Consider the following 16,569-nt stretch of genomic DNA (forward strand, 5'->3'; position numbering starts at 1 on the left):
ATTTTTAAAAATGCTTGAATAAAATGTCTGCAAAATGTTTACATTTATATAAGAAATATGAAAATATTATTTTCAGTGGTTTACCTCTAGATTGGGGTATGTTGGAGTGGTGAAGGTTATTAGTTTGATTTGAGAATTCTGTATTCATAGAATCCTAGAATCATTCAGGGTGGAAACAGGCCACTTGGCCCATCAAGTCCACACTGACCCTCAGAATATCCCATTCTGACCAGTTCCCTTAGTGTATTACTTTTACAGTGCTACATGTTCTGTTTTTGATTCATATCAACTAGGTTGTAAAGAAGATTTGCCTGTAATGGCAAAATTCTAAATTAAACTACTGTTAAAGTGGTTGCTATGAATATTTTCAAAACGTTACAATGCAAGTTGCCACATATTAAGTTAACATTTTAAGGTTAAAAATCTCTGTGCTTGTCCGTAGTAAAAAATTTAATTCCTATCTTTTGCAGGTAGGAAACAAATGGCAAGAAGATGCTATTGACACTCTGAGAGAATTACTTTACCAAAGAAATTTAGAAGTGGAGATTATGGTAATTATTTTATACTGTACTGTAGGTCTGTGCAAGTGACCTGAACAAAATAAGTGATTTTATGTATGATGTAATTGCTTGTGTGTGCACAATATTGTGAATGTTTTCGTAGTCAAATTTAAAAATGTTCTAATATGAATGCCAGAATAAAAGATATTAAAATTAATTTATCACTTTGTAGAATTATGATAGCAATAACTCTGCATGTCAAAACAATCTATTTGTGATTAATCAATGCCACTTTTCTTTCATCAAAGATGGACACAAATATTTGACATTTTTAAAATAATCTTCAATGCAATTAAGATATTTATTAGAAACCTGCAAGGAAAATCAAAGCTAACAAATGTTCTAAATATCTAAGTTATAAAACTGTGGTAAGGGAAATAAGAGGTCTAACAAGGACATTGCAGGTGAGTCTACAATGGACTAAAAAGAAATGACATATCTGTTAAATGAAAACATTGTCACAATATTGTCAGAATCATCTAATAAAAGGAACCTTAAGTTGTAGTGGTTTAACTTAATTAAAAGAAATTTATAGTTACAAATATTTGGATTCCCAAGGAAACAATGTCTAATGCCTGTGGTGAGGAAATTTCAGGTGTGTTATTGTAATCTCCAAAGTGAGCTTTTTAGGAATAAGATGAGATTTCAAATAACACTACATTGTTTAACATCTCTTTCAGGAGGAAGCAACCTGGAAATTTTGTTTAGGACTAGTTACTTGAATCTAAGTCTATCTTCCTTTTAATAGTGGAAAGGGCACACAGTTGATTCATTGACTGCTACCTCTGATTAAGTTAAATTAAGGGCAGTTTGGATAAACATGCTTTAATTCTCTTAAAATCAATAGGTTAGAGGTGATCTGGGATGTTTAAAATTATATTTATAACAACTAATTTAATTCTAGGTCCAGCCGGGAAATGGCATACAAACGCTGTTAGCTGATCTTCACTTTGATGGAATTTCAGTTTCTTCCTTTATGGTACTTCACAACTATGCTCTTAAAAAAGAAAAGGCTTCAGTAACGTTCAAGGTAAGAATACAGGTTTATCCAGATTTAATTGCCACTTTACTCGCAAACAGTGAAGTTCACTTTGGAACGGGAACAGTTTTGCGTTATTGAAGTAAGTAACCTGCTTGTATTAAAGGAGAATAAATAGGACCCAGTAGTCTCCTAGTAGAATAATTGAAATTGTATATATAAGTTGGAGGAATATTTGTACAGTAAAAGCTTAGGTAATTATAGAATAGTTACAATGCAAGAGTTTATTTGATTTTTCGTATCTGTCTTTTGCTCATTATCTAATTTCCTTTTGAAAATGTAGGCCTTGACCACAAAGGCAGGTCCATTCCAGATCGTAATATTAGTTCATTTTTCTTATGTCATTCATCTTGAATCCATGTCCTCTGTCCCTTGAGTCTTCTAACAATGAGAACAGTCTATCCCAATCTATTCAGCTCAGGCCCTTCATGATTTTGAACACCTCCATCTAATCACCTCAAACTGCTTTTAATTGGACCAGTCGCAGCTTCCGTCTATTGACGTAATGATCAAGATTCCCTCCGAGATAGGCAGAATTGTTAGTTGGTTGGGAGAAACTTCCAACATAATGTAAAAAGTCATGCATTAAATGTAAAATACTTGTGGACAAAAATAGTGTACAGATGAGTTTTATACTCTTGCCCATTTCAAGGAATGCTAATATGGATAATGGCCTTCGGTTTGTTGATTGCCTTTTGCCTCCATTATTCTGTCACACTCTTTGCTTGGTCATTTCTGCCAAAAAGAGGCCTCATTTTACTTCCTGTAAACCAAAGAATGTAGACTTGAACATATAATGGCAGAGAGCTGCTGTTAGGCATAGTTATCTGATTTGGATGGACTTCATAAAGCTTTATTAAATCTTGCTATCATTTTGCGATGCAGAGTACTCCTAGTTTCTCTTTTCCACAACACACAATTTGATCTTCCTTTGCTGTCTCCTTTTATCATTTAAAGTTAGACCATTCAAACAGCTATCCTTTCTGTTTCCAGCCTTTTCTCTAAACTGCAAAGTCTAGACTCCCCTTAGAATCCCTAAGTTTGTATTTGCATATTTAGTTTCTCTTGAAGTGTTCCGTATGCCCTCTCTGAGTTCATATTGTCAAGAATCCTACTTCTTGCTCTCTTGAGCCTACTCCCATCAAATAGCTGACTCCCCAAGTTTCCCCCCAGGTTGACATGTTAAACGATGATGTTGACAGTTCACTCAACCTCTTTCAAACCTATTGTTACCCTCCTCTGCAAAAAAAAAACCTTGACCCCATTGCAATTTTAAACTACCATCCATCTTCAACTTCCCTGTCTTTCAAGTGCTTAATGTGCTGTTGCATTCCAAATTTCCATCTGCCTCCAAAATAACTTTGATTTTGAACTTAATAGAATCAAGTTTCTGCATCGGCTACACACCAATCAGTCACAAGTGACACATCCAGTGTGACTGACCATGGTCAAGTACCCCTCCTCCTCTTTTTCTACTTTTCTGTAGACATTAAGCAAGTGTCTGCTGCCACCTACCATCAGATTACAAATTCTGACATTGTGCTCACCTATTTTTAAAAAGGAATGTATAATAGAAAGGCGTTTTAACAATTTCTACTTTATTCAATAGTCTGCTTTCTCTTTAATATTTTTCATTACATTTTATAATTTAAGGGATTGTTAGGTTCTTAATACTTTATTTTCAATGTATTTCTAAGATTTTGTTGCTACTATGTATACTCATGGTTGTTAGCAACACAGCTGACCTCTCCATTCTCCAGTCCCTCCCTGCCATCCATCTAATTAGGGCTACTTTCACTTGGTCCCATTTGTATCTGTCCAGTCAAGGATTTTCCTTCTTGCTCCCACATAATATCTACGAGTCCACAGACAATCGATCCTTACTTCCTTCTTATTACTCACCTATATGTTTCCTCTTGACCATATGATTTAAAAGTAAAGTTTTAGATTCCACATGCACATTGATGACGCCCTACTCTAATTTGCTGTCATCTCTCTCAACTCTATCACTGTCTTCAATTTATCTGATTTCAGACCCAAAGGGATAGCAATGACTTCTAAGTATTAGAAAGATCAACCCATCATGTTCATACATTCTGCTTCTTACCATTGGCTGTGTCCCCTATCTGTTTGTAGTCTTGAAATGGAATCACACCTTTTACAACTTTGGTATCCTTTTTAATGTTTGAAATAATGAATGCTTCAATTTTGTGGTGAGTGTCTCACCTATTGACTCCTCAAGGCCTGTACACCATCTGTAAAGCACAAGTCAACAATGTGGTAAAATCCAGCAACACTCAAGACACTTGACACCATTCAGGGCAATACAGCCTGCTTGTTTGACACCCCATTGACGTTAAACATTTATTCTCTCCATTATTGATGCACAGTGGCAATAGCATTGAAGACACAATGCAACAACACGTCAAGGCTCCTTTTGACAGCACCTTTCCAATCTCTCAACCTCTATCACATAGAAGAACAAACACAATGGATGCATGGGAACATTGTCGTGGACTCTTTGCACCACAAAATTGAACTTTTTTTAAAAAAACTCTCATACATCTTATTTGTTTATCATATTTGTCTACACCAGAGTAGAATGTTGCCTGGTTTAAAAAAGTCTTGATTTCAGAATTCTGTGTTTTAATGTTCCACCATGGCCTTCCTCTTTCCTATCTGTAACCTTTCCAGCTTTTATAATACATGCAAAATTTCTGCAGACCCGATTTCTTATCTTGAATTGCTTCACTAAAGGCAGCATGCCTTTGGTTGCCTAGGTCCCAAGCTCAGTAATTATTCCCAAAGCCTCTGTGCCCCACTAGCCTTCTAATACTATTCATAGATACTCGTAGAATCTTCTGGTCACTTGATTTTATAGGATCTTAAGCAGTTTGATATGAAGCACTTTTGAAGCATCTTGGGATGTAATTTCATGGGAGTGCCTCTGTTGCTGGTGGTGGTTTTTAACCAGGGTAGGATGGAAGTTTCACTTTCCCAAACAAAGAAACACCATTATAGGGTTCACAAGGAGTCTGTTTAAACGTGGACGAGATCTTCACACAACTTCTCACTAGCGTATGGAAGAGTACTAATTGAGATTTTTGGCATTGTCACAATGAAGACAGTGATCAAAAAATCTCAAAGCACTACAAGACTGTTTTAGCAAATGTCTCAAGTATTTAAATCCAGGTCATATGTTGTAAATCATAATTCCTCCAGGCCAGGAAAGAGGTTAGTGCCAAACCAAGAAAAGGGTTAGACCCAGATATAAAATTGTGATCGCATTTATAATTGTATAGATCTAGCCACTGGCTTTGCCAGTTCATTCTCATCAAAGAAATGTTACTTCGAACTTAAATTCTGCTTTCCATTCCTGCATGTAGCTAATATTATCTATTAACATTTAACAACTGTCATATTTACAGCAAACAATTAGCAATTATTTTTGCCAAATGTAACACCGAGGATGAACTTATTTACTTTCTCCTTAATAGAAATTTTGTCCGAATTTAAATGATGGAAATGAGCCTGAAGAAAGTTGGGATTTGATGCATGAGGTAAAATTTTACTGAATATGAACAAAATATCGTATTTACATCAGTTGTTATTTGTAACCACTTTTTAAACTCAACCAAATCATTTGATTATGTTTTTCCGTTGGTGGTGTGGTTTTGCTGTTTTTTTTTAAACCTTTCGGTCAGTATATCCCAAATATTTTCCCGCTGTGACCCAATTTTGTGGCTTGAAAATTGTTGCATCCCCATAATGACATCAGAGAATAGGGGATGTGTTGGAGAGCAGCAGACGTATGAGAGAAGGAGGCATGGGAGGGAGAATCTGAGGGCAGTTGGGAGAGGAGAAAGTGGCTGTGTTCTGTGGCAGCCATTGCTGCCTTGGATCTCAGGTCACTAAAACTTTAGCTTGAAATTCTTGGGGTCCTGACGCCCATTTTGGCAAGCCTTGCTAAAGGCTATGCAAACTGATTTAATGTATACCTTCTGATTTTAACAGAGATTCAAGCCTCATCACTGAGTCCACGTGATACCTTGCATAAGTATATCAATATGATGGCTGCAATAGTGAGTAAGAGGGTGTCTTGTCTCCGAATAGCTCATTACCCTTCTATAAGCTACAGTGGTCAACTCAATGGGATTATATTCTCACTTGGCTGCTAGGCAGAACTGCTTCAACTTGTGCTGCGAAATTATCTATCTGACTGATCAATAGATAATTTATCTTTCCCCAGAATCTGGCTGCAATGTGCACCAATAAATGTACAGTAGTATTTTGCCAGACTTGTTTTAATAGCACATGTGAGTCTTATAACCATGATAAGAGCAAGAACAGCATCGTCTTGGCCTGTGAATAGATCACTTTATTTATCATTACATGTTGTGAAATTCTATAGAGTCATAGAGATGTACAGCATGGAAACAGACCCTTTGGTTCAACCTGTCCATGCCGACCACATATCCCAACCAGTCTAGTCCCAACTGCCAGCACCCTGCCCATATCCCTCCAAACCCTTCCTATTCATATACCCATCCAAATGCCTCTTAAATGTTGTAATTGTACCACCTCCACCACTTCCTCTGGCAGTTTATTCCATAGACGTACCACCCTCTGTGTGGAAAACGTTGCCCCTTAGGTCTCTTTTATATCTTTCCCCTCTGACCCTAAACCTATGCCCTCTAGTTCTGGACCTTCCCACCCCAGGGAAAATACTTTGCCTATTTATTCTATCCATATCCCCGATTAATTTTGTAAGCTTCTATGAGGCCACCCCCTCAGCCTCCGATGCTCCAGGGAAAACAGCCCCAGCCTGTTCAGCCTCTCCCAATAGCTCAAATCCTCCAACCCTGGCAACATCCTTGTAAATCTTTCAAGTTTCGCAATATCTTTCCGATAGGAAGGAGACCAGAAATGCGTGCAATATTCCAACAGTGGCCTAACCAATATCCTGTACAGCCACAGCATGACCTCCCAACTCCTGTACTCCGTACCCTGACCGATAAAGGAAAGCATACCAAATGCCGCCTTCATTATCCAATCTACCTGCGACTCCACTTTCAAGGAACTATGAACCTGCACTCCGTGGTCTCTTTGTTCAGCAACAGTCCCTAGGGCCTTAGCAGGACTTATACACTTAATGGTAAGATTTGCTTTCCGAAAATGCAGCACCTGGCATTTATCTGAGTTAAACTCCATCTGCCACTTCTCAGCCCATTTGGCCCACCTGGTCAAGATCCTGTTGTAATCTGAGGTAACCCTCTTCACTATCCACTCCATCTCCAATTTTGGTGACATCTGCAAACTTACTAACTGTATCTCTTATGCTTGCGTAATCAGGGAAACATTAAATGTGCAAGGATTGCAACAAATTAATTATTGTGGAAACTATTCAAAACAAAAAGGCTTCCACGCTTATGCAGTGATATGTTGTATTTGCAAATGCAGAGTCTGGTGACTAAGACATTACATGCAGATGATGGTCCAGGAAGATGAGGTAGATACCACAGACAGAATAGAGGCAAAAAAGATGCTAGTGGGGGTGCTGCACCACCTCTTTCTTTTTCTCTCTGTCCCCCTGGTAGTGAGGGGCAGGCTGGAAAAGGTTGGGAGGCTGTGGAGGGAGTGAGAGAGAGGGAGGTTGCTAACAAACCAGGAGGAAAGTATTGAAGACAGATCAACTTCAATCTAAAATAAACTCTCTTGTACAGGGTTTATATCTTATTGTTCATCCTGCAGTGCCATCTTGAGACAGGCAGCTCCACGCCAGCATGCATGAGTGACGTTAGCTCTCTTTCTGGTCTATGCACCACCTAAAAGGGTACTCTATATCATCTAGTAAAGGCTTATTGTTGCCTTAGTTTAGAAAAGGTTGGACAATAAACGTAATTTTGCCAGGATTTCTGTCTCGGTGGAAATAATTATTTGTTTAAATTATGGTCTCTGTTGTCATATAGGTTAATTTATATTTTATTTCTTGAAATTATTTGCTTAGGTCAATTTGAGAGATGAGAAAGAAAATATTAAAAAATTAAAGCTCTTGACTAGATTTTCAGAGCATGCTGTTTTAACTTTAGTCAAACCAATATTTTTATGTAAGAAATTATCTTAAATCCTAGTCAATCCTAAAACAATGGGGCTGCAAGATTCAATAGTTAAAATCAAAATAAATTCAATCCAAGAGTCAAATGAAACAAACGCAATATACTATGTAATGCATGAAACCCAGAATAGAATTTGTGTGAATTAATAGACAAGTTACAGTAAATTATAAATATCAGATGATAAATGAAACCAAGACCGATCTTGCAAATTGAGATTCCACAGTGCATAGTAGATCAAGTTCAGTCACAGAGTTCATCAAAACTAGTCTTTCTCCCAAAGAATTTCAGCTGTTCTTCCAGGATTTAGTCTGATCCCCATCCAAAAGCAACAATGCAACCAACCCAACTTTCACAGGCACAGCCTTCACCAAAAATGGCACGTGCCTGTACGATCTCTCTACTTTGCTTAGTGGTTCAGGTGAACTAGATTGCTACTGTTCAAGCAACTGTAACAGTTGGGGAAATTGTATATCAGCTTCTGGATAAACCTGTCTTTTTCAGCCTACCTGTACTGCAGCACCAAATCAGGTGATCATCTAAACTCTGGCTATATTCTTGTTGTATGGTTTCAAATAGTTTGTGTTCCCAAAGGTTTTAGTTTCTAATCTGAGATTGTCTTAGTTTCCTTAGAGACTGAGAGAGTTGTTTCGCCTCTTAAATTAGCGTCGGTCTCAAAAATAAAAGTAGGGATTCTGTCACATTAGTTAAAAAAATGTGAAGTGCTACACAGTAAGCAAAGTTAATCCAAGTCAAAAATTGAAAGGGTGAAATGGTGAATTGAACTTGTTCCAAAAAACAAATGGTAGGCCACAAATTTTGTCAGTCATATTCTAAGGCAATACATATCTGAAAGGGTTAATTAGCACTATGAGAGGGGCTCTGTCCAAAAGGACATAAAGGACTGCTCCTGAGAGGAGCTGACCAGTCAGCTTCTGGTTCTCTACTGGTTTGCAATGAAATGTGAAAATGTTTTAGCAGTAAAGTGAACTTATTTTTGAGTTGAGCCAGATGTCTCTCAGAGATCATTGTATTTGAGATACAACATAACTAGATATTCATTAATATACAATAAACATGTTCTGTTTGACTAAGATCAAGCTGGTGACCTTATGTGGGCATCTTTTCCAATGTGATAACTTAGATTGACACCAAAACAAAGCATTGATGTTGGTGAATCTATCCCGGGCATCCCAGATGGTTCAGGTGGCTGACCATAACAGTGTAAGAGAATCTGGTGGGATAAAATCAATTCTGTTTTTTTTGCTCATGGCATGAGGGCATTGCTGGCTGGGCTAGAACCTATTACCCATTTCTGATTTGAACTTGAGAAGATGGTAGTGGCTGACTACTTGAACTTAAAGTCCATGTGATTTAAGTACATCTACATTCACCTATATGAAAAGCTTCCTTAATTTTAAATTTGATCATTCCTTGGACAGTTTGATTGTGTAGTTCCTAAATAACTAGCCTGAATTATAACTGACCTGACCATTCTGCCCAGTTACTTTGTCAGCACTATTGCTTTGGAAAGCTATTTAGATGTTCCAAAGCTGAATGCGTGAACTTGGCAGAACCATAGAAATGATACAACACAGAAGGGGCCCACCATGCTGCTCATTAGGTTCCAATAAGAGAAGTATTTTTAGATTATTTTCTGTATTTAAAAGTTTAGTTGCTGTGATTTCGATCTCTAAATTAATATTACAACATTAATATCTCACAACTACAGTAAGAAGTATCTGAAACGAATTGGTCATAAAGTAATGATCTAATATGTTGGGTGTATGTATTCACAGGATTTGCTGGCCTCACGCTTTGAAACCTTCATGGTGCCAGAGTATGATTATCCATTATTGCCTTTACCTGGAAAGGTTTTCCCTGTAACAGTAAAGCACCTAGAAACTCCCAATCAGGTATGCATACTACCATTTCTGGAGAGAAAGATCTTGGGTAAAAGGTAACATAATGAAGGACTATCAAAGGGGCCCACTGCTTTATTGAATCTTTTTTGCTTAAAGTTAAATTTCTATGCTGTGCAGAGACAAATATGAATCAAACCTTAGAGGTTTATAAAATCATGAAGGGCATGGATAGGATAAATAGCCAAAGTATTTAGCACTGGTTAGGTGAGTTCAAAACAAAGGGACATAAGGTTGTGATGAGAGGGGAAATATTTAAGAGGGATCTATGGGGCAACATTTTCATACTGAGGGTAGTGCGTTAATGGAGCAAGCTGCCAGAAGTAGTAGTGGAGGCTGGTGCAATTACAATATTTAGAAGGCATCTGGATGGGTGCATGAATTGGAAGGGTTGAGGGATATTAGCCAAATGTTGGCAAATGGGATGTCTAGTCGGTATGGATGTGTTGGACCGAAGGGTCTGTTTACATGCTATATATCTCTGACTATGATCTAGATTACTTATAGTGCGGAAACAGGCCCTTCGGCCCAACAAGTCCACACCGACCCACCGAAGCGCAACCCACCCATACCCCAACATTTACCCCTTACCTAACACTATGGGCAATTTAGCATGGCCAATTCACCTAACCCGCACATCTTTGGACTGTGGGAGGAAACCGGAGCACCCAGAGGAAACCCACGCAGACACGGGGAGAACGTGCAAACTCCACACAGTCAGTCGCCTGAGTCGGGAAGATAGATGTTTCTTGGCAACTAGAAATAAAGCTACTTGTCACGTTGCTGTTTGATTTGCATGCCCTGTTCCTCCAAAAATGGCTAGAGCACAAAGAGAAGGTTGAACATATGACCAGAAACCTGGTTAAAGAAGCATGTTTTACAGAGCACTTTATAAGGACAGAAAGGTGAAAATGCTAAGGAGTGTAGGTTTGAGAAGTTACAACAGTAGTCATCAACAATAGAGGACTGATATCGGTTATGGAACAAGTGGACAATATTATTAATCTCCTATTCAATCTAATATCAGAGCGCAAAGGAAATTTGTTGAATTGTGAAAGTGAGGTGGACTGGCATCATTAGTAATTTGAAGCAAAGGCATCAAGATTTAAGAGTAGGTTTAATAGGCATTTGGAGGAAAAAGGGAATAATGGTGATGTGGAAACAGCAGGCACATGTGATTAGCATTACTGCTTGTGTGGAGGATGCGCACAGCATAAAATTGTTCAGACTGAATGTCCTGTTACTTTGTGAGATCTTTTCAATTTTCAGGTGTACATTTCCATTGGTTCGAGGAGAGATGTTGAATCTGATACTGACACGGATGATAGCGGCATAAGCTATGAACCAGAAGATGATCTTGAGCAAGCTCTCAGAGAGCTTAATCAGAATGCAGAGGCACTTCCTTTACTATCTGATTTCAGATCAGGTATTGCATATTATTTAGTGTGTAGGTGCAGATCAGTGTTCTAAGATCAAAATCACTTTTAACCTCAGCAAATTTATGTAAAACTTACTTTAAAATGCTTTTAATTGCAAATAAAAATTACTGAAAAAGAGACAGTTTGCCAGCATATGCGGAGCAAGGAACAGCATTATTGTTTCCAGTCCAATTGACTTCTCTCCAGAACTTGATTATCCCGATATTTTCTGCGTGTAACAACAATTTTTAACTAAATGATAAACATCTAAAATGTATAATTTTTTAGATTTGTGTTTTATCTTTTGTATTTAGATCTAGTTCACTATGAAAAACCACAGCAAAATATGAACTGTATCTTGGTATTGATTTGCTGTATTCCGATTCAAAGGAGTTTATTACATTGATAAACTATTTAAGTTTGTTGTAAAACTGGGAGATAAATGTATTTCTTGGATTGTTATCATTCTCATCCTGCGTTACATATTAGTGACCATCCATTCCATTTTTTGCACTTGCTGCATTACGTGTTTTATTAACTTTCCTAAGTTTTCATATCCGGTTCAAGAAAATTGCTGATACAGTCTGTTTCTTTACAAACATTACTTGTGAAATTTTAAGCAGCTTTTCAGAAGAGAATGTGCAGTTAAATGGTCCATGTGAAACCATTCAAAAACACTAGAAAATTTGACTGGTTTGTGTAGTAAATAGCTGGAACTATTTTCTCTTCCTCCAAATTGCTAGAAAAGTGTGCTACTTATACTTGACAGTGTAAATTCAATATTATTGAAAGATTAGGAATAATCCTGCATTTGTTATAGCTCAGTATTTTAGTTGTGGCATTAGAGCATTACCACCTTGCAATGCAAATTACTGTACAATTAATAGCAAGACTATTGTGGCTGTTTTAAATATGAGCCCTTTCAACAGTAGGTTTTTTCTTTGCCTAGATTGAAATAACTGTAATATAGTTTCAGCAAATAATTAAGGAGTTGACTTTTTTTTAAAAAGCTCTAAATAACACATTTTATCTCTGAACAGTATCATAAGATTTTATTTTCAGTTAAGCAATCTTTATTGTATGCAAAATATTTGACTGAAACAAGCTGTGGTGTAACAGGTTGCCTTAACATTTGCTATGTGCTTGGATTATTTCGTAATTCCCTCAAGAATGATTTTAAAGGAGTTGTAAAGGTGTTTAGTGTCTGGATCACCAATAAGGATGGCATCTTCCTCTGAAGAATCTCCTCAAACTGACCTTTTAAGCCAATTATCCCTTATTTATAATGTTTCCAGCTATGTACGCCTAGCTACTCTTTCTATTCTAGCTATGAAAAAGGTACCCATTGTACAACCTTTTTTTTAAAAATGGTGTTCTGGGAATCATCACTGTTCTGCATTTTAATTGTATACCTTTTCACAGAAATGGTACAGTTGGAAGTGTCTATTCAGACCATTGTCTGCACCAGCTTGCCAAATTAGCATATCCCTTAGTGCCATTCTTTTGTTTTCTCCTTGTATGCTGTTCCTTTTCAAGTAATCATTTAATACTTTTTTGAATGTCTCAATTGCACCTGTCTTCTCCACACGCTCTTGAGGCAGTACATCTCAGACACTAACCACTGATTACATGGAAAAACTTGTCCTTCAATCACTTTTTTGCTTTAAATAATTCCTTCCAATCTGTGTCCCCATCTCCTCTTCCTTTCATGAGTGGGAACATTTTCCCCCTATTTACTGTCTAGGTCTCTCAAATTTTAACTTCTTCGATCTGATTTCCTTTAACTTTCTATTCTCCAAAGAAAACAATTCAAGTTCCTCTGATCTGTCTTATTAACTGAAATTCTTCACCCCTTGAACAGTTCTAAACGCCTTCTCTCTGCCCTTCTCAGTGCCTTCACTTCCTTCTAAACCTTGGTTTGCAGAATAAGGAAGATTATAATAATTATACCAGAATTACTGATGTGAAGGTGACCGTTTTGGGCTGGGGTGGACAAGGTCAGAAGTCACACTACCAGGTTATAGTCAAGGTTTATTTGAAATCTCCAGCTTTCAGAATGCTGTCACTTGGTCAGGTGAAGTGAAGAAAGGTGTACAGGCACAGAATTTATTGGCAGAGAGATCAAAAAATCTTACAAATGATGAGTGGAGTGTTGAATAATAAGTGCAGGCGATCAAGAGTGTCAGACAGTGAGTGTAAAGTGGCAACAGCTGAATAATAAGTGAAGGGGATGACATATAATCTAGTTAATTGAGGTAGAGATATTTTTACAAAAAGTTTAAAAATAAGACTATGCTGGAGACAAACCAAATGGCTGGATTAACACGTTAGGTATAAGAGTAATGCCGAGGGGCTAATCAAGTAACAAGTAATCCAGAACAAACTAAGTTAGAGAGATCATAATAAGTTATCAAGGTGATTGTGTTAAAACAGGACACTAAGGGAGAATTCACAAATACAAGACAATATGGTGGGGGTTACATGAAAGTGCAGCAAGAACCCAAGATCATAGTTGAGGCCATCTTCATGAGTACAGAACTCAGCTATCCGTTTCTGCTTGGCAATTCTGCATTGTGTGTGTTGAAGGCTGCCTTGGAGATCGGAGGCTGAATGTCCTTGTCTGCTGAAGTGTTTCCTCTACTGGGAGAGAACATGCCTGTCTGACAGTTGTTATAGTGTCCGTTCATCCATTGCCGTAGTACCTGAGGAAGGGTCACTTAACCTGAAACATTAACTCTGATTTCTCTGCACAGATGCTGCCAGACCTGCTGAGGTTTTCAAACAGTTTGTTTAGTTCTGGTAACAAAAACATTACCTCTAAAAAGTTAACATGAGCAATGAATCAGATACTTGAAACATTTTTTTGTTATCTTATCCAATTTAATATGCTTCTTTGCAGAAATGCCTTGCCTTGCTGAATACAGCGATGGACGATGGTACAGAGCAAAAGTATTGTCACTAGATAAAGTCCAACCATTAAAGATCTTGGTGCAGCATGTTGACTTTGGCTCCACTGCATCTTTACCACATTTTAGGTATCTGCGCTTAAATATGTTTATAGAGGTAGTATTTTTGTCATGATGCATGTTTGTGATTCACATGGACAAACACTTTATCTCATTAAATGTACAACTCTGCTTGATTACTTTGGGAGTAACATGGCCTAACATGAAGAGTTTGAGGGAAAGGTTAGGGTAACAAATATTTTGTTTCTCATCTTTAAATTTTTAAAATTTCTGAACATATTTACAATGGAGATTACTTTTAATCAGAACTATTTATTCAAAAATTGGAAGTTTTTTTTGGTTTCTACTGTGTAGCATCTTGTGTCAAAATAGTGCACAGAGACAAAACTGTATCTCTGCAGACTTGTGTACTTATCATTAACCCTGACATTTGTCAAGAAAGCCTTGTACATCAATATTTAGGTGGGTTGGTATCCATAGGCAAAGTAGACTGCAGGTCTTTGCATCTCTGATGTTGTGCTAGTGAAGGTTGAAAGATATGGGTTAGGCCCTTTAGGACTGAGGAAGAGAAATTTCTTCAAAGTGAATTGGCTGTGGAATTCTCTTCCCCAGAAACATGGATGGTCATATTGAACGATTAGAGCAAGCTTGAAGGGCAAAATGAGCTCTTCCTATTTTCTGTTTCTAAGAGTGGGTTAGTTCATTTCACCAGTAACTGCCCAGGCAGGCTCTGGTGGAGCAGCCATTTTGAGAGGGGCTACTTTGTGGTCACAGTGTTATTGGTAGGTCCAGGTGAATACTGGGCTTTGTTGAGGAGGGTGAGCAACAACAAGATAGGGGCAGGCCTTGTTTTGCTTTTAAGATCTCCACTTATTAAAGGCACAGAGATGGCAGTCATTGTAGTGATATGTTCCTTTCAGATGTGGGAGATCAGGGAGCACTTGTGTCCCTGGTGACTATGGGTCTGCAGGAAATATGTCTGGGTGCAGTTCCTAGACTGCATGGATTGGTTGGGGCAGCAGTTAAACCCACTGAGGAGCACACAGAAGGCAGAGAATGTAATAAATAGCTTCATGGAGGTGATCATACTGCAGGTCCAGTTAGGTAGATGGGTGACTGTCAGGAGAGGTAGACACACAGTGCACAAATCTCCTGTGGCTATCCCCTCTCTAGGTATACTGATTGTAGGGATAGCCTCTTAGGGGAAAATAGCAGCAACCAGGTCTTTAGCACCAGCTTAATGTTTGGAGTGCAGATGCCATAGAAGGGAAAGCAAAAGAGGAGGGGAAGTGGTGTTTTTGATTAGGAAAACGTCACAGCAGTGCTGAGAGGATATTCCTGAGGAATCATCCGGTGAGGCTCTAGGGGTGGAACTGAGAAAATAAGGAGGCGGTGATCATTTTGAGGGGATTGTACTATAGTCGCCCCAGTAATCGGCAGAAATTTCAGGAGCAAATATTTAGGGACGTCGCAGATTGCTGTAAGAATACTGGAGTTGTAATAGTGGGGGTATTTAATTTTCCAAACATCGACTGGTACTGCTGAAGTGTTAAAGACTTTTATGGGGACGAATTTAAGTGTATTCAGGAAAATTTTCTCAATCGATATGTAGATGGCTATAGTAGAGAAAGGGTAACACTTGATCTACCTTAAGAAATGAGGGAGGGCAAGTGACTGAGGTTAGTGATGGAGCATTTTGGAATCGGTCATAATTTTATTAATTTGGAAATGGTTACGGACATTGGTGAAGTCCCATTTGGAGTAGTGTTTACAATTCTGGTCATCCTGCAATAGGAAATTATTAAATTGGAAAGAGTGCAAAAAAGATTTGCAATGATCTTACAAAGACAAGTAGGTTTGAGTTAGAAGGGCAGGCTGGATGTTTTTCCCTGGAGTGTCAGAGGCTTAGGGGTGACCTTGTAGCGGTTTATAAAATCATGAGGGGCATGGATAAGGTGAATAGCTGAGGTCTTTTTCCCAGGTTAGGTGAGTCCAAAATTAGAGACCATAAGTTTTAATGTGAAGAGGGGAGAGATTTAAAAAGGATCTGAGGGGCAATTTTTTTCACATGTAGAATGTTGCAGATATGGAACAATCTGCCAGAGGAAGTGGTAGACGTGGACACAATTGCAACATTTAAAAGACATGGGAGCAGATTAGTAGATAGGAAAGGTTTAAAGGGATATGGCCAAAAACTGGCAAATGGGACTAGTTCAGTTTAGGAAACCTGGTTGGCATGGAGAAGTTGGATAGAAGGGCTTGTTCCTGTGCTGAATTACTCTTGAGTAGATGTGTCAATTTAAGGACTGCTTGTGCTTCATCAGAGAAGTAAGGTGTGTTACAGGGCTGCCGTTCAGTACTCAGTTCTGTGCAAGATGGGCGATACCTGAAGTGTCTCTCTCTCAATGTTTTGTAATCTAGATCGATACTGGGCTTCATAGCCAAGATTAACTGTCACCAGAATGTTTCTCAGTACTGAACTTCTGCAGTTATCTGCTTAATCCAAGGCTGATTTGTACACTTTCATTATCCAAAAAGTTGGCGTAAGTTT

At 38.1% G+C, this 16,569-nt stretch overlaps 1 protein-coding gene across 1 annotated transcript in view; it reads left to right on the forward strand.

Annotated features, from left to right (window-relative positions):
- LOC132816944 (RING finger protein 17-like) overlaps positions 1–16,569 on the forward strand; it is a 41,822-nt gene that overhangs the window by 15,738 nt on the left and 9,515 nt on the right. The window contains exons 3-7 of the mRNA XM_060826967.1: positions 471–551; positions 1,465–1,590; positions 9,512–9,628; positions 10,904–11,060; positions 13,952–14,087. Of these exons, the coding sequence (XP_060682950.1) occupies positions 471–551; positions 1,465–1,590; positions 9,512–9,628; positions 10,904–11,060; positions 13,952–14,087 (617 nt within the window). The remainder of the gene's footprint in view (positions 1–470; positions 552–1,464; positions 1,591–9,511; positions 9,629–10,903; positions 11,061–13,951; positions 14,088–16,569) is intronic.

The sequence above is a fragment of the Hemiscyllium ocellatum genome, chromosome 6, assembly GCF_020745735.1.
Source record: "Hemiscyllium ocellatum isolate sHemOce1 chromosome 6, sHemOce1.pat.X.cur, whole genome shotgun sequence".
NCBI classification, from domain to species: Eukaryota; Metazoa; Chordata; class Chondrichthyes; order Orectolobiformes; family Hemiscylliidae; genus Hemiscyllium; species Hemiscyllium ocellatum.